The sequence below is a fragment of the Macaca nemestrina genome, chromosome 13 (genome assembly GCF_043159975.1).
Source record: "Macaca nemestrina isolate mMacNem1 chromosome 13, mMacNem.hap1, whole genome shotgun sequence".
Classification (NCBI taxonomy): Eukaryota; Metazoa; Chordata; class Mammalia; order Primates; family Cercopithecidae; genus Macaca; species Macaca nemestrina.
In genome coordinates, this window is record NC_092137.1 from 86806293 (window position 1) to 86821596 (window position 15304).

Genomic DNA, 15304 nt, shown 5'->3' on the forward strand with positions numbered 1-15304 from the left:
GATAAAGGATTCATCTACAAAGAATGACATCTGAAGTCACGTCAACTGAGAAAAGAACACTGCTCTGAATTTTTCAACCATACTCCATGCTCCTGGAACAGCTTCCAGCTATTTCTCCTGGGTCATGAAGCTTAAAATAGATTCAAGATTTTAGAATAAATCCACAGGGTTCTGCTCCTTGACTTATGAAGCTGCCAAATTCTCTCTCTCAGTCAGTATGGTCATTTTAAAGTCCGTATAGAAGAATAAATGATGTAGAAGACTAGTCAAAAACATGTTGAAAAAGTATGGTTGGGGTGGGTTACAGGGAGGAAGTTAGATGACAGTTCTTTTTCCAAACGTTACCTTTGCTATAGGATGGGTCTCTAGATCATGTTAGATACTAGAGAGTAAGTCCACCCAGTTTCTAAGAATAAACTGATCAGCCATGTCCAGCCTCATAGCATAAAGAAATGCCCAATACCAAAGAGTCAAAAATCCATGCTCTTTTACAGAATTTTTGTTTTTTACAAGAAGCTGTGTGTGAATGACGAAACATTTAAGATTAGAGTTTAAAAAAATTTTTAGGATGGGCGTGGTGGCTCACGCCTGTAATCCCAGCATTTTGGGAGGCCAAGGTGGGCAGATCACCTGAGGTCAGCAGTTTGAGACCAGCCTGGCCAACATGGTGAAACCCCATCTCTAATAAAAAAATGCAAAAATTAACTGGGCATGGTGGCACACGCCTGTAGTCCCAGCTACTTGGGAGGCTGAAGCAGGAGAATTGCTGGAACCCAGGAGGCGGAATTTGCAGTGAGCTGAGATCACACCACTGTACTCGAGCCTAGGTGACAGAGCAAGACTCTGTTTCAAAAAAAAAAAAAAAAAAAAAATTTTTTTTAGGCTGGTGAGAAAAAAAGGAATACACACAAAGTTACAGAAATAGAAGATATCCTGTCAACTAATCAGCATCTAGCTGAAAATTCTGTGACTTTGTGTTATGGTCTAAAAGGAACCACTACTAACCATAATACATGGTTTTATGTCATGACAACTCTGCACTTGTTTTTATAGTGTTCTAAGTAAGAGCTTGATAGCTGCAACAGCATGGGATAACATATAGACGTCCCCCTCAGTCCACAGGGCAACCATGGTTACCTCTGCCCAAGGTATCTCCTCCATTTACCCTTGTGTGCAGCACAGTTATTTTCTATGTGGTATGTACTGAGAGCACTTATGGGACTCCAAAAGCATAATTATCCATCTGTACTAGCTACTATTAGTTCAATTTAAAGAAAACTGGCCAGGCACCATGGCTCACACCTGTAATTTCAGCACTTTGGGAGGTTGAGGCGGGTGGATCACCTGAGGTCAGGAGTTCGAGACCAGTCTGGCCAACATGGTGAACCCCATCTCTACTAAAAATACAAGCAATTAGCCGGGCATGGTGGCAGGTGCCTGTAATCCCAGCTACTCGGGAGGCTGAGGCAGGAGAATCGCTTGAACCCAGGAGGCGGAGGTTGCAGCGAGCCAAGATCATACCACTACACTCCAGCCTGGTTAACAAGAGTGAAACTCCATCTCAAAAAAAAAAACCAAAAACAAACGAACAAACAAAAAAAACAATAAAAGAAAAAAACTGCACCTGTACTGAACATGGACACTTTTTTTCTTGTCATCATTCCCTAAATAACAAAGTATAATGAAAATTTAGACAGCATTTACACTGTATTAGATATTACATCTAATCTAGAGATGATTTAAAGTATATGGGAGGGTGTACATAGGTTATATGCAAATACTGTAATATTTTATATCTGAGACTTGAGTATCCATGGGATTTTTGTATCCACGGGAAGTCCTGAACCACTCCTTCAAGAATATTGAAAGACAACTGTATTTTCAACATGAAAACAACTTGCTTTTAAAGTATTTCATTGGATAAATTGAAATATTGTTTAACTCTTACCGATTTCTTTGGCAATGGAACATTATAAACTGCAGGACCAAGAACCATCTCGAAGAGTTTGTCTGAGTAAGGTATGGTTTTCTCTACACTTTCCCGGAAATGGGAATCCCATTTGGCATATAGGATAGTGCCACCAATACCTCCCCCAACAAACAAAAGGCCAGCTCCAGCAATTTTGCCAGTGGTCAACCTAAGTGAAAGAAATAGGAAATACATTTATACTTATTGGCTCTCCTACACCTATTTTCCTATACCAACGTAACCATCTCAAAGACCTCTAGCCTCTACTTATCTACCACAAATTCAGATCATAGCAGCCAAGTTTACCACCACATCTGCACATCACCTTTTCCTGATTTGTTTCTAACATGTTGCCACCAAAAATAATATTTATTCATTTTAGGAGGCCTAGATTAAAGGGTTGCTTGAGCCCAGGAGTTCAAAACCACCCTAGGCACCATAGTAAGATCCCATCTCTACCCGCCGCCCCCTGCCAAAAAAATTTAGCCAAGCATAGTAGCAGGTGCCCCAGCTACTCAGGAGGCCGAGGTAGGAGGAATGCTCAAGCCTGGGAGATCAAGGCTGCAGTGAACCGTGATCATGCGACTGCACTCCAGCCTGGAGTAACAGAACAAGACCTTGTCTCAAAAAAAAAAAAAAAAAAAAAAGAAATAGAAAAAAGTATGAGTAACTAAAAATAATTACAATATCTAGGAATCCACCCTTTAACATTTAATTCAACATGTTCACAATCATGATATTCTCTCTGAATCCAAACAAGAACTATCACTAACTTTCAAGGCTCCTCTTCCTCAATCAAACATTTCTATAAACACTATAAACTTTTTTTTTTTTTTTCTTGAGACAAAGTCTTCCTCTTGTCCCTCAGGCTGGAGTGCGATGGCATGATCTTGGCTTGCTGCAACCTTCGCCTCCCGGGTTCAGGTGATTCTCCTGCCTCAGCCTCCCAAGTAGCTGGGATTACAGGCATGTGCCACCACGCCCGGCTAATTTTTGTATTTTTAGTAGAGATGGGATTTCACCATGATGGCCAGGCTGGTCTCAAACTCCTGACCTCAGGTGATCCACCCGCCTCGGCCTCCCGAAGTGCTGGGATTATAAGCGTGAGCCACTGCGCCTGGCCTAAACACAATAAACTCTTTACAAAAGATAATAAAATACCAGCCAGGCATGGTGGTTCACACCTGTAATGCCAGCACTTTGACAGGCCGAGGCGGATGCATCACCTGAGGTCAGGAGTTCGAGACCAGCCTGGCCAACATTGCAAAACCCCATCTCTACTAAAAATACAAAAATTACCTGGGCATGGTGACACGCACCTGTAGTCCCAGATATGGGGGAGGCTGAGGCAGAGGCAGAAAAATCGCTTGAACCTGGGAAGCGGAGGTTGCAGTGAGCCAAGATCGAGCCACTGCACTCCAGCCTGGGCAACAGAGCAAGACTCTGTCTTAAAAAAAAAAGAAAAAAAAATATAATAAAATGCCAAATAAATTTAACACTTGTTTAAGTCACAACATGAAAAGATAATAAAATGCCAAATAAATTTAACACTTATTTAAGTTACAGCATGCTGAGTTCTGGATATAAATCTATTTGCCGTAGAATGGAAGACTGCACATGCAAGGAAGGCTCTGCCTCAGATGCCATCCAATTACCAAAGAGCCAAAAGGTGCATTATTAACAAATTATTACCTACAAACAGTGCTTCAGAAGGTAGCCCAACAATGTTATAGCAAAGCTTCGGTGTATGTACCCCTTAAAAAAAAAGGTTTAGACAGCTATTCCCATATTCAAGGAAAACACACACATACTCCCTTAGCAGCACACAGTGAAAAGCCTGGTTATAGGGAGACATACTACATACCCAGAGCTGCCTGAAGTTGAGTATCTGCGGCATGGTCGCAATGGACGGAGGACAAACTTCCCACAGAGACAACTCTAAAGAAGGAAAACACATCACAACCAATACAGTTAAAGGAAACTGGTAAGCTTTTTGGGTTGGTAATATAGATAAAATACTTTTATTAAAAATGTCTTCATTAAACAAAAAATTATTTTTTTTCAGAAGTCAATTTATCCCATATTTATAGATTCCTAAAAGCAGTGATGCTTCTTACACCCCAAGGCTCACATAAAATTACTTTTAATATTAAAAAGAATTATCGGACTATGATCAATTAGCACCTTTAAATAAGTCTTAAGTATGCTATTTCTTGAATACAATTGGTATTGGCTATATGTTTTCTTAATTGGCAAAAAAAATTCTATTTTTACTTTATAAGCTTAGTTTAGACATCTGAAAAATCATCACAAAGTCTAGCCAAAAACATGGCATTATAGGATACACACTCAAGGGACAGATCTAACCTCAGCTAACTGATCCAGAAAACCAGGTTTTCCATCTCTGAACTAACTATGTAGCTGGTCAACTCCTAGAGGCATTCATTTAAAAGCTGATTTTTGGTTTATCTTAGCATACTGTTAGTTTAAAAGCCAACCATTTTAAGAAAAACATTTTAATTAATGTTGCAAATGCTCAAGTACACTTGTCCCCATATAACTAGTCTATTCTTACATAAAACAAATGATTAGGGCTATACGGTTTGTGATTGGTTTTAATGAGAGTAAAATATACCTTAAAATTTCTTAATAATATGTGGATCCCCTAAATCAAGCAAATGAACAAGCATCTAAATACTGTTGGGGAAGGTTTTCATAAACTTTAAACCATTCATACCTATCAATTTGAAAATTTATACTTATCAAATCCATAAAAGTATCTTCTTTTAAAATACAAAGAAAAATCAAGCTGCAACAAGGGGAAAAATGCTTTCTCTAGGTTCTTTACTGAAATTGTATTTAAGGAATATCAGAATAACATAAACTTCCTTTTAAAAGTATCTATAGTTTTAGGAAAATATATCACATGATCAGAGGACACATGAAATTACTCTACAGTTATAATTTACACTCTACCTGCCAAAGCCTAGAGATAAACAGCTAACTAATGCAGTAATACATTTTGAAAACAAAACAAAAAAAAAATCAGATGTTTTAAAATATGTAAAGCAGATACAACTGGTATTTAAAAGTATTTTATTTATTGGCATGGTGGCTCATGCCTGTAATCCCAGCACTTTGAGAGGCTGGCGGGGGTGGGCAGGGGGATTGCTTGAGCCCAGGACGTCAAAACCAGCCTTGGCAACATGGCAAAACTCCATCTCTACTAAAAATAAAAAAAAACTAGCCAGTTTGGTGGCATGCACCTATAGTCCCAGCTACTTGGGAGGCTGAGGAATGAGAATCACTTGAGCCCGGGAGGTGGAGGTTGTAGTGAGCCAAGACTGTGTCACTCCAGTCCAGTCTGGGCAATAGAATGAGACCCTGTCCCCTCCACTCCCCCCAAAAAATGAAAACAAAAAATAACAACAAAACCCCCCCCCCAGTATTTCAATTATTACCTATCCTGTAGAATTCCCAACATTTTAAAACCATTTTTAATAGAAAAGGGTGTTTTCCTTCTATTCTGTAAAGCAGGTGGTATGAAATTGTAAACAGAAATGCATCTATTTTTGTATGTCAACAACTCCATTTTTGTGACTTAGGGAGAAAATATTAAGAGGCCACTGAAGTTGTATTATATTTAAGGTTGCATTTTTTAATCTGTCTAGGTATAAATAGGTATTCAGGTCAAAAGTTAAGGCACTGTTAACAGTGGATAAGCAGCTAACTGGAGTATCAAGCAGCAAGCATAATGGATAACCGACTCCAGGAAATCAGGGACAAATTTAACACTAGAGTTTGAGACTACCCAAAGTCACATCAGTTTTTCTTTGAATAATATTTTTGCTTGCTTGTTTGTAAAGACCGAGTCTTGCTATGTTGACCAGGCTGGTCTCAAACTCCTGGCCTCAACCTATTCTCCTGCTGCGGCCTCCCAAAGTGTTGGAATTACAGGCATGAACAATCATGCCCAGCATCAGTATTTTTAAATGTTTCTTTATCTACCTTCTATTTTCTTTTATCTTGACTCTCCATCCTCCCTTTGACAGAATGTATTTTGACTATAAGTTAAAACTTCCTAATACTAAATAAATTTAAAATCTGATTTTAAATAATAATTTTAAAAGTTTAAATATACATAGAGTGAAATCTCCCTCATACTTCTTTCCCCAGCCACCCCATGCTTGCCATAGGCAACCGACAGTCAGTTTCTTATTTATCCAGAGACATTTTATGTATATTTATTCAAATATGCATATTCTCCTGACTTTCCCCACCTTTACACAAATGATACCATAATATACATACAGCTCTCTATTAAAGTTCAAGGATATATATTTTAAATCACTATATATCAATACATGAAAAGCTTCCCATGGGATTTTATGATTTGGCATTCCATTGTTACTTAATGTTTAATTGTTAACCAGCCCCTATTGAGGGACACTGAGGTTTTTTCTAAATTACTGTTAAAATAAATAATGCTACCTGAGTAACACTGTATACACAATTTTGGGTCTATTCTTAAAAGTAAAATTTGCATGTCAATATTGCCAAATTAGCCAAACTGCCCTCTAGTAATATGCAAGTATGTTTTCCCACTTTTTCTCCAACACACTGTATTGTATTTTTTCAATCATTGACAATCTCAGGGGTGAAAATATAGAAATAGTGTTTCAAGCATATATATATATTTTTTTTAAGAGACTGAGTCTCGCTCTGTTGCCAAGGTTGGAATGCAGTGGCATTATCATAGCTCACTGTAACCTCGAACTCCTGGGCTCAAGTGATCCTCCAGCCTCAGCCCCCTGAGTAGCTGGGACTACAGGCACATGCCCACCATACCTAGCTAATATTTTTGTTCTTGTTTTTTATAGAGCCAGGTCTGCTATGTTACCCAAGCTGGTTCTGAACTCCTGGCCTCAAGCAATCCTACCTCGGCCTCTCAAAGCACTGAGTAATTTTTACTTACATAATTTATATATTAATACGTTTATTATTGTTAATATAAGATAACAATTATAATTACACTGCTGTTTAATACCATTAAGTTTAGGGTGGTCTGTTACACGGCTACAGATAACCAAACATATGTTTATACCTAGAAGAGGGGTGCTACTGCAACAAAATATAAACACGAGGTCATGACTCTGGGACTGGTGTGGGGGTGGCAGAAGCTGGAAGAACCTTGAAGAGACTTTTAGCAGAAGCCTAATGGCCTTCACAGAGCCTGTTGGTGAGCGCTTAAAGAAAAGCAAAAAAAAAAGAAAAAAAAGTTTTTGGAACCTGAAGGAAAAGATATTCTTGTTATGTACTGACAGAAGTTTATCAAAACTGTCATCTGTAATGACAGACATGGAAAATAGAAAATTAAGCATAGCTATAGCTATACCTAATGAACTGATGTATTTTGCCGAAGAGTTCCAAGTACAGTGTTCACAAGTGCTAACTGATTTCTTTTAGCTGAGTATGATAAGGACAGAGATGAGCATTAAAAAACAAAACAAAACAACCTGTTTAGCTTTCAAGCAAAATTTAAAGGAAACATAAAAGAGTCAGGATTTGGTGGGTTCAAAAATAAAACTGCTTCTTGTTTTCAAATAGATTCTCAAATAGAGAAGGGTTTCAAGCCAAAGATCAAATCCAGTGTGTGACCAAAAGATACTTTGAGATCTCAGAAAGATCTAAGGAGGTGTCCCTCATAAAGTCTTTTTACCTTGAGAAAAGGTCCTCTAAGAATCATAAGGATGTGTTTCCCAGATTCTATTAAAACAATAAGGTTACTCAGAACATTAAAGGTGTTACCTACAGCAGCCTCACAGGAAGCCCAAAATGGAGAAGGGCTTATCTTGATAAGATGTGTGAGTATCACATGTTTAATGAAGAAAATCCCATTAAGATTCACAGGAAACCCATAAACTTGTTAATTGTATTAATAAAAAACATCCTAGCTTATATTTAAAGTCAAAAAGAGGACAAAATGAAAAGAAGCTTTTGGACTCTTAAACTTCTACAGACAGAAAGTAGGCTGTGAAACAATTCAGCTGCAACAGGCTACGTATTCTGGAAACAGACGAATAATTCAAGTGTAAAACCAGGAGTCCAAAGGGTAGAACCAAGAGCTGAAGAGAATCATTCCCAAGCAGTAGGATTGAGCTTAATCAAGGAATTAGAAACAGAGCACCAGCTGAATTTTACACTTGTTATTGAATGGTGACTGCTGTGTGCCTCTTAGTTTCTGCCTTTTTGAATAGGAGTGTCTAGAGTGATTATCCTGTGCCTGTCATACTACCATATGCTGAGTGTATGGGGAGCAGATAATTTGTCTCTTTAGTTTACAGGGCTTTAGATCACCAAGAAAAGTGTTTAAGAAGCTATACCCTAGGGACCACATTCAAGATGCCTTATCCATAGTAAGATCTGATTCAGATAACAAGATCTTATTCCTAATGCTGACGCTTTGATGGCATTAGACTCTGGAGGGTCTTGGAGAAGGTTGTGAGTGTATTTGCATGTGGGAGGGATGTCAGTTGCATCCAGAAGGCTGAGGATAATATCCAGAATTGACTGCAACAATACTTCCTGTACCACATGCTGTTCCAGAAACGTGCCCCTCTCCCAACAATAAGTTTTATGTACACTTCCCATAGGGCAGGCCTTTGTTACTAATTCACTAATAAAAGGCAGTGAAAGTGATGCTCTGTAACTTCTGAGACTAACACATAAAAAGGATACAGCTTCTACCTGGCTCTGTCTCTTGTTACACACTTGCTCTTGGAACCCAGCCACCAAAGTGTATGGAAGTCCAGACACTTAAAGATGCCACAGATGGGTGATCCAGCCAACAGTCCCTGCTGAGGTGTCAGCTGCAGCCACTATTTACTGCCACACATGAGAGTAAAGACGACTTGCGGATGACTGTAGACCTAGTAACTATCTGACTGCAACTTCATGAGGGTCTCTGGGCAAAAATTTTCCAGAACTGAGTAAGCCAATAAATATTGTTATTTTACCAAGCTCAAGTTGGCTTGTTATGCAGCTATAACTGATAAGAACAGACCTTTTTAAATTCATGGATTTAAACACTTAAGATGGATTTCAACCATTTGCAATTACTGTCTATTTAATCAAATTTTCCTATCTTGGGCCACTGGAAGCCTCTTCAAGTTTAGGGTGTGTATGTGTGTATCTAGCTCTGCCTCTATACTTCAGGCCATCTGCAAATACCTGGTGGCAGGTGTTATTTTTTTTTTCCTCTATGTGACAAAATTCCCGTAACATAAAATTCACCATTCTAACCATTTTAAAATGCACAATTCCATGGTATTTAGTACATCCACGATGTTGTACAACAACCATCACCACTATCTAATCTTAGAACATTTTCATCACCCCAAAAGGAAATCCTACATCCATTAAGCAGTCATCCCCTTTTCCTCTCTCTCTAGACCCTGGCGACCACCATGTACTTTCTGTTTCTATGAATCTGCCTATTTGAGATATTTTGTATCAATGAATCACACAATGTACATCTTTTTGCCCAGCTTTTCACTTGGTATAATGTTTTCAAGATTCATCCACATTGTAACATGTATCATATATGCAGCTTGTACTTCATTCCTTTTTATGGCTGAATCTAATATTTTATCACATAAACATATCATATTTTGTTTATCCAGTCATCAGTTAATGGACATTTGGGTTGCCTCACCTTTTGGCTGTGAATTGTGAATAATGTTGCTATGAATATTCATCTAAAAGTTTTTGTTTGAACACCAGTTTTTTATTCTTTTGGCAGGGAACTTCAGGGTCATGTTTAATTCTATGTTTAAATTACTGAGACACGGCCAGGCTCGGTGGCTCACGCCTGTAATCCCAGCACTTTGGGAGGCCAGGCAGGCAGATCACCTGAGGATGGGAATTCGAGACCAGCCAGACCAACATGGAGAAATCCCATCTCTAGTAAAAATACAAAATTAGCTGGGTGCGGTGGCGCATGCATGTAATCCCGGCTACTCGGGAGGCTGAAGCAGGAGAATCCCTTGAACCTAGGACATGGAGAAACCCCGTCTCTAGTAAAAATACACAACTAGCTGGGCATGGTGGCGCATGCCTGTAATCCCAGCTACTCGGGAGGCTGAAGCAGGAGAATCCCTTGAACCCAGGACATGGAGAAACCCCATCTCTAGTAAAAATACAAAATTAGCTGGGTGTGGTGGCGCATGCCTGTAATCCCAGCTACTCAGAAGGCTGAAGCAGAATCCCTTGAACCCAGGAGGCAGAGGTTGCGATGAGCCGAGATTGCGTCATTGCACTCCAGTCTGGGCAACAAGAACAAAACTCTGTCTCCAAAATACTACTACTACTACTACTAATAATTATTGAGGCACCACTAAACTACTTTTTCATAGCAGCTGTACCATTTTACATTCCCACTAGCAATGTACAAGGGTTCCAATTTCTCTATACCCTCCCCAACATTTGTTTTTGTTTTTGAGACGGAGTTTTGCTCTTGTCACCCAGGCTGCAGTACAATGGAGCAATCTCGGCTCCCTGCAACCTCCGCCTCCCAAGTTCCAGTGATTCTCCTGCCTCAGCCTCCCAAGTAGCTGGGATTACAGGCATGTACCACCACGCCCAGCTAATTTGTTATTTTCCATTTTTATTATAACCATCTTAGTGGTTGTGAACTGAGTATCTCATGGTTTTAATTTGCATTTCCGTAGTGTCAAAGGATGTTGAGCATCTTTCCATGTGCTTCTTGGCCATCTGTATATCTGCTTTGGATGAATGGCTATTCAAGTACTTTGCGCATACACATACACACACACACACACACACATATATGTATATATTTGGAGACAGGGTCTCACTCTGTCACCCAGGCTGGAGTGCTGTGGCACCATCATGGTTCACTGCCGCCTCGACCTCGCAGGCTCAAGCAATCCTCCCACTTCTCAGCCTCCTGAGTAGCTAAGACTACAGATGCATGCCACCACACCCAGCTTATGTTTGTATTTTTTGTAGAGACAGAGTTTTGCCATGTTGTCCGGGCTAGTCTTGAACTCCTGTGCTCAAGCATTCTGCCTGCCTCAGCCTCCCAAAGTGCTGGGATGACAGGCATCAGCCACAGAGCCTGGGCCCTTTGCCTATTTTTTTATTTGGCTAGTCTTTTTTGTTACTGAGTTGCAGGAGTTCCTTACCCAAAAAGGAACACCTCATCAGATATGATGAGGGTCTAGTATCCAAAATATCTAGTATCCATTAAAATACTTTTATTCTTTTCACTCTCAACTATCCCTTTGATGCACAAAAATTTAAGATTTAATGTAGTCCAATTTATCTTTAGTTTCTTTTGTTGCTTGTGCTTTTGGTGTCACAGCTAAAAACCATTGCCAAACATAAGGTCTGTCTCCAGAGCTCTCTTAAGTACTAAACTATCAATATAAACTAAATATCCTACATTAACACACAAAATATTGGCTACTTTTTTGCCCTGGAATTCCTTTTTATTAATAAGGACCTATGACATAGAAGGGACAACACTGTTTCAAAGCAATCTGTCTAGACATATGTTATAAGGTTAGCCTTGCTGCTTCTAACCTGTAGAAACGTGATATTAAAAAAAAAAAAAGGAAACATACAATTCCCACGTAATTTTTTTTTTTTTGAGATAGAGTCTTGCTGTGACACCCAGGTTGGAGTGCAATGGCGTGATCTCGGCTCACTGCAACCTCCACCTCCTGGGTTCAAGAGACTCTCCTGCCTCAGCCTCCCGAGCAGCTGGGATTACAGGCACCTGCCACCACACCTGGCTAATTTTTCTATTTTTAGTAGAGGTGGGGGTTTCACCACATTGGCCAGGCTGGTCTTGAACTCCTGACCTCAAGTGACCCGCCCCATGATTAATGTTGTTACACAGACCATCTGTTCCTTAGCTCTACCAAACTAAAGTGAAGACATAAAGAAACCACAATCTAGCATGACAACCTGGAGATGGAGCCTGCAGTATGAGCTGCCTTGTGTGAACTCTAATTAGAGGTTCCAGGTTTCCTCCACAGACTGCTGGTTGCTGTCAACTGATAACATTTTTGTGGATTTTGTCATAAGGACTCCTGCCACACAAATGAAAAAGGCACCCATAAGTTAATGGGCAGTTCTACATTTGAAATATAGATTGATATGTAACAAATTAACTTTTCCTGCTGTTAATTTAAAATAGTTTATATGAATCATGCATTAAGATTAAAAAGTATATCCCACAAAAAATCGAGTAAGTTTTTACACTGAAATTTTACATTACACTAAATTTCATTACATGAAATTCTACATTTTACATTACAGTTTTACAATGAAGTAGCATTACACTTCAGTATAAACATATTCTATTCTAGGAGAAAAACATGCTCTTTAATTATAGAAATGGCAGATACTTATCAATATGACAAAAGCAGGAACTTGATACTTTACCTTTCCCTGCATATATGTGAATATATTTTATACGTTATCACTTGGGTGTAGTAAGTTAAGGCGTAAGATATATTTCAAAATGGTTTGAAGGCTACTGGTCTACAGATATGAAAAAAGGAATAATAAAGAGGATTCTAGCAAGGGTAGAAGCAAACACCTGGCCACATGATCTACTAAACTACTTTCTAGCACGTGCGGTTGGCTGCCTATCTCTATCACTGAGCAACATAATGTTTCATAATCCTAACAGAAAGAAGGAATTCTAGAAGATGATAGCTCATGTCCCCACACAAGTTCAATCCTAAACTAGCTGGGTTATCAAACTTGGTCTTAAATAAGCTGGCGTGGTTGATCCTCCAGAATAATGTTTCTTCTTCTTTCGAGTTATAAGCAGGAAAGACTACTCCATATATAAATGATCACTTTGTAGTTTGAGAGAGGGCTAGGCTAGGTGGAAAGCCCATGTCCTCCAACTCAATGACCACTTCAAAAAGGCTGGGCCTGGCAATGCAACACAGGGACTAACAGAAGAAAGATGGTGTTAGGTCTGAGAAAAAAAAAACAAAAACAGGAAGGACCAGAGTTCTAAAGCACATTTACTGAATACCCACATCTAAGGCATGCAAGGATGATAAGCCCAAACATAAAGAATAAGGTAGATACTGGGCCGGGCGCAGTGGCTTATGCCTGTAATCCCAGCACTTTGTGAGGCCAAGGCGGGCGGATCACAAGGTCAGAAGATCAAGACCATCCTGGCTAATACGGTGAAACCCTGTCTCTACTAAAAATATTAGCTGGGCATGGTGGCACGCACCTGCAGTCCCAGTCACTTGAGAGACTGAGGCAGGAGAATTGCTTGAATCCGGGAGGCGGAGGTTGCAGTGAGCCGAGATTGCACCACTGCATTCCAGCCTGGGCAACAGAGCAAGACTCCATTTCAACAACAACAACAACAACAACAAAGAATAAGGTAGATATTATCTGTGATGGTTCATTTTGTGTGTCAACTTGGATTGTGTTTTTGGATGAGATTAACATTTTAATTGGTGAACTAGTGGTCAGGCATGGTGGCTCACTCCTATAATCCCAGCACTTTGGGAGGCAAAGACGGGTGGATTGCTTGAGCCCAGGAGTTTCAGACCAGCCTGGGTAATACAGCAAAACCCTGTCTCTACAGAAAAAACAAAAATACAAATTAGCTGGGTGTGGTGGTGCATGCCTGCAGTCCTAGCTACTCAGGAGGCTGAGGTGGGAGAATGGCTTGAGCCTGGTGGATGGAGGTTGCAGTCAGCTGAGATTGCACCAATGCACTCCAGCCTGGGTGACAGAGCAAGATCCTGTCTCAAAAAAAAAAAAAAAAAAAAATTGCCCTATAACATGGGTGGGCTTCATTCAATCAGTTGAAGGCTCAAACACAACAAAAAGCAAGAGGCAGTTCTCTAGCAGACTGCCTCCAGACTGAAACTGCATGATCCACTCTCCTGGGTCTCCAGGCTGCTAGCCAGTGGACTGAAACTGCAATATTGGCTCTCCTAGGTCTCCAGCCTGCCAACCCACACAGCAGATTCTGGACTTGCTAGCCTCCATAACGGTGTGAGTAGAGTTCTTATGATGCATCTTCCAGTCGGGTGTGGTGGCTCACGCCTGTAATACCAGCACTTTGGGAGGCCGAGGTGGGTGGATCACGAGGTCAGGAGATCAAGACCATCCTGGCTAATACAGTGAAACCCCATCTCTACTAAAAATACAAAAAAAAAAAAAAAAAATTAGCTGGGCTTGGTGGCAGGCACCTGTAGTCCCAGCTACTCGGGAGGCTAAGGCAGGAGAATGGCGTGAACCCGGGAGACGAAGCTTGCAGTAAGCCAAACCCAGCCTGGGTGACAGAGCAAGACTCCATCTCAAAAATAAATAAATAAATAAATAAATAAATAAATCTTCCTAGGCTGAGCACTATGACTCATGCCTGTAATCCCAGCACTTTGGGGAGGACAGGGTCGGGAGACTGCTTGAGCCCAGAAGTTCAAGATGAGCTGGAACAACATTGCGAGACCCCATCTCTACTAAAAGTCCAAAACATTGGCTGGGCATGGCAGCCTAAGCCTGTAGTCCCAGCTGCTCAGGAGGTGAGGTGGGAGGATCGCTTAAGCCCAGGAGATTGAGACTGCACTGAGTTATACGCAGTTAACTGATCACGCTGCTATACTCCAGCCTGGGCAACAGAATGAGACCCTATCTCAACACACGCGTGCACACACACACACCCACCACACACACACACACCCCTATTGTTTCTGTTTCTCTGGAGAACCTTAATACATAATCAGAGGTTTGAAAATATATGGGATGTTTAAAGGGAGGTCACATCCACTTACGCAGATTTAAGAAAAATTCCACTTTGGGAGGCCGAGGTGGGCATATCACTTGAGCCCAGGAGTTGAAGACCAGCCTGGGAAACACAATGAGACCCCATCTCTAAAAAATTTTTGACCGGGCGCGGTGGCTCAAGCCTGTAATCCCAGCACTTTGGGAGGCCGAGATGGGTGGATCACGAGGTCAGGAGATCGAGACCATCCTGACGAACACGGTGAAACCCCGTCTCTACTAAAAAATACAAAAAACTAGCCAGGCGAGGTGGCAGGCGCCTGTAGTCCCAGCTACTCGGGAGGCTGAGGCAGGAGAATGGCATGAACCCGGGAGGCAGAGCTTGCAGTGAGCTGAGATACGGCCACGGCACTCCAGCCTGGGCGACAGAGCGAGACTCCGTCTCAAAAAAAAAGAAAAAAAAAAATTTATGAACACATTCATTCTTTCATTTATATGTCATAAACATTCACTGAGCATCTACTTGGAGCTAGGGACTAT

At 40.6% G+C, this 15304-nt stretch overlaps 1 protein-coding gene across 22 annotated transcripts in view; it reads right to left on the reverse strand.

Annotated features, from left to right (window-relative positions):
* LOC105465399 (inner membrane mitochondrial protein) overlaps nt 1-15304 on the reverse strand; it is a 52781-nt gene that overhangs the window by 34005 nt on the left and 3472 nt on the right. For all 22 annotated transcript variants that reach the window (XM_011713856.2, XM_011713857.2, XM_011713851.2 and 19 more), the window contains exons 2-3: nt 3834-3907; nt 1949-2138 (exon numbers count right to left, since the gene is read on the reverse strand). In XM_011713856.2, coding sequence (XP_011712158.2) covers nt 1949-2138; nt 3834-3907 — 264 coding nt within the window. The remainder of the gene's footprint in view (nt 1-1948; nt 2139-3833; nt 3908-15304) is intronic.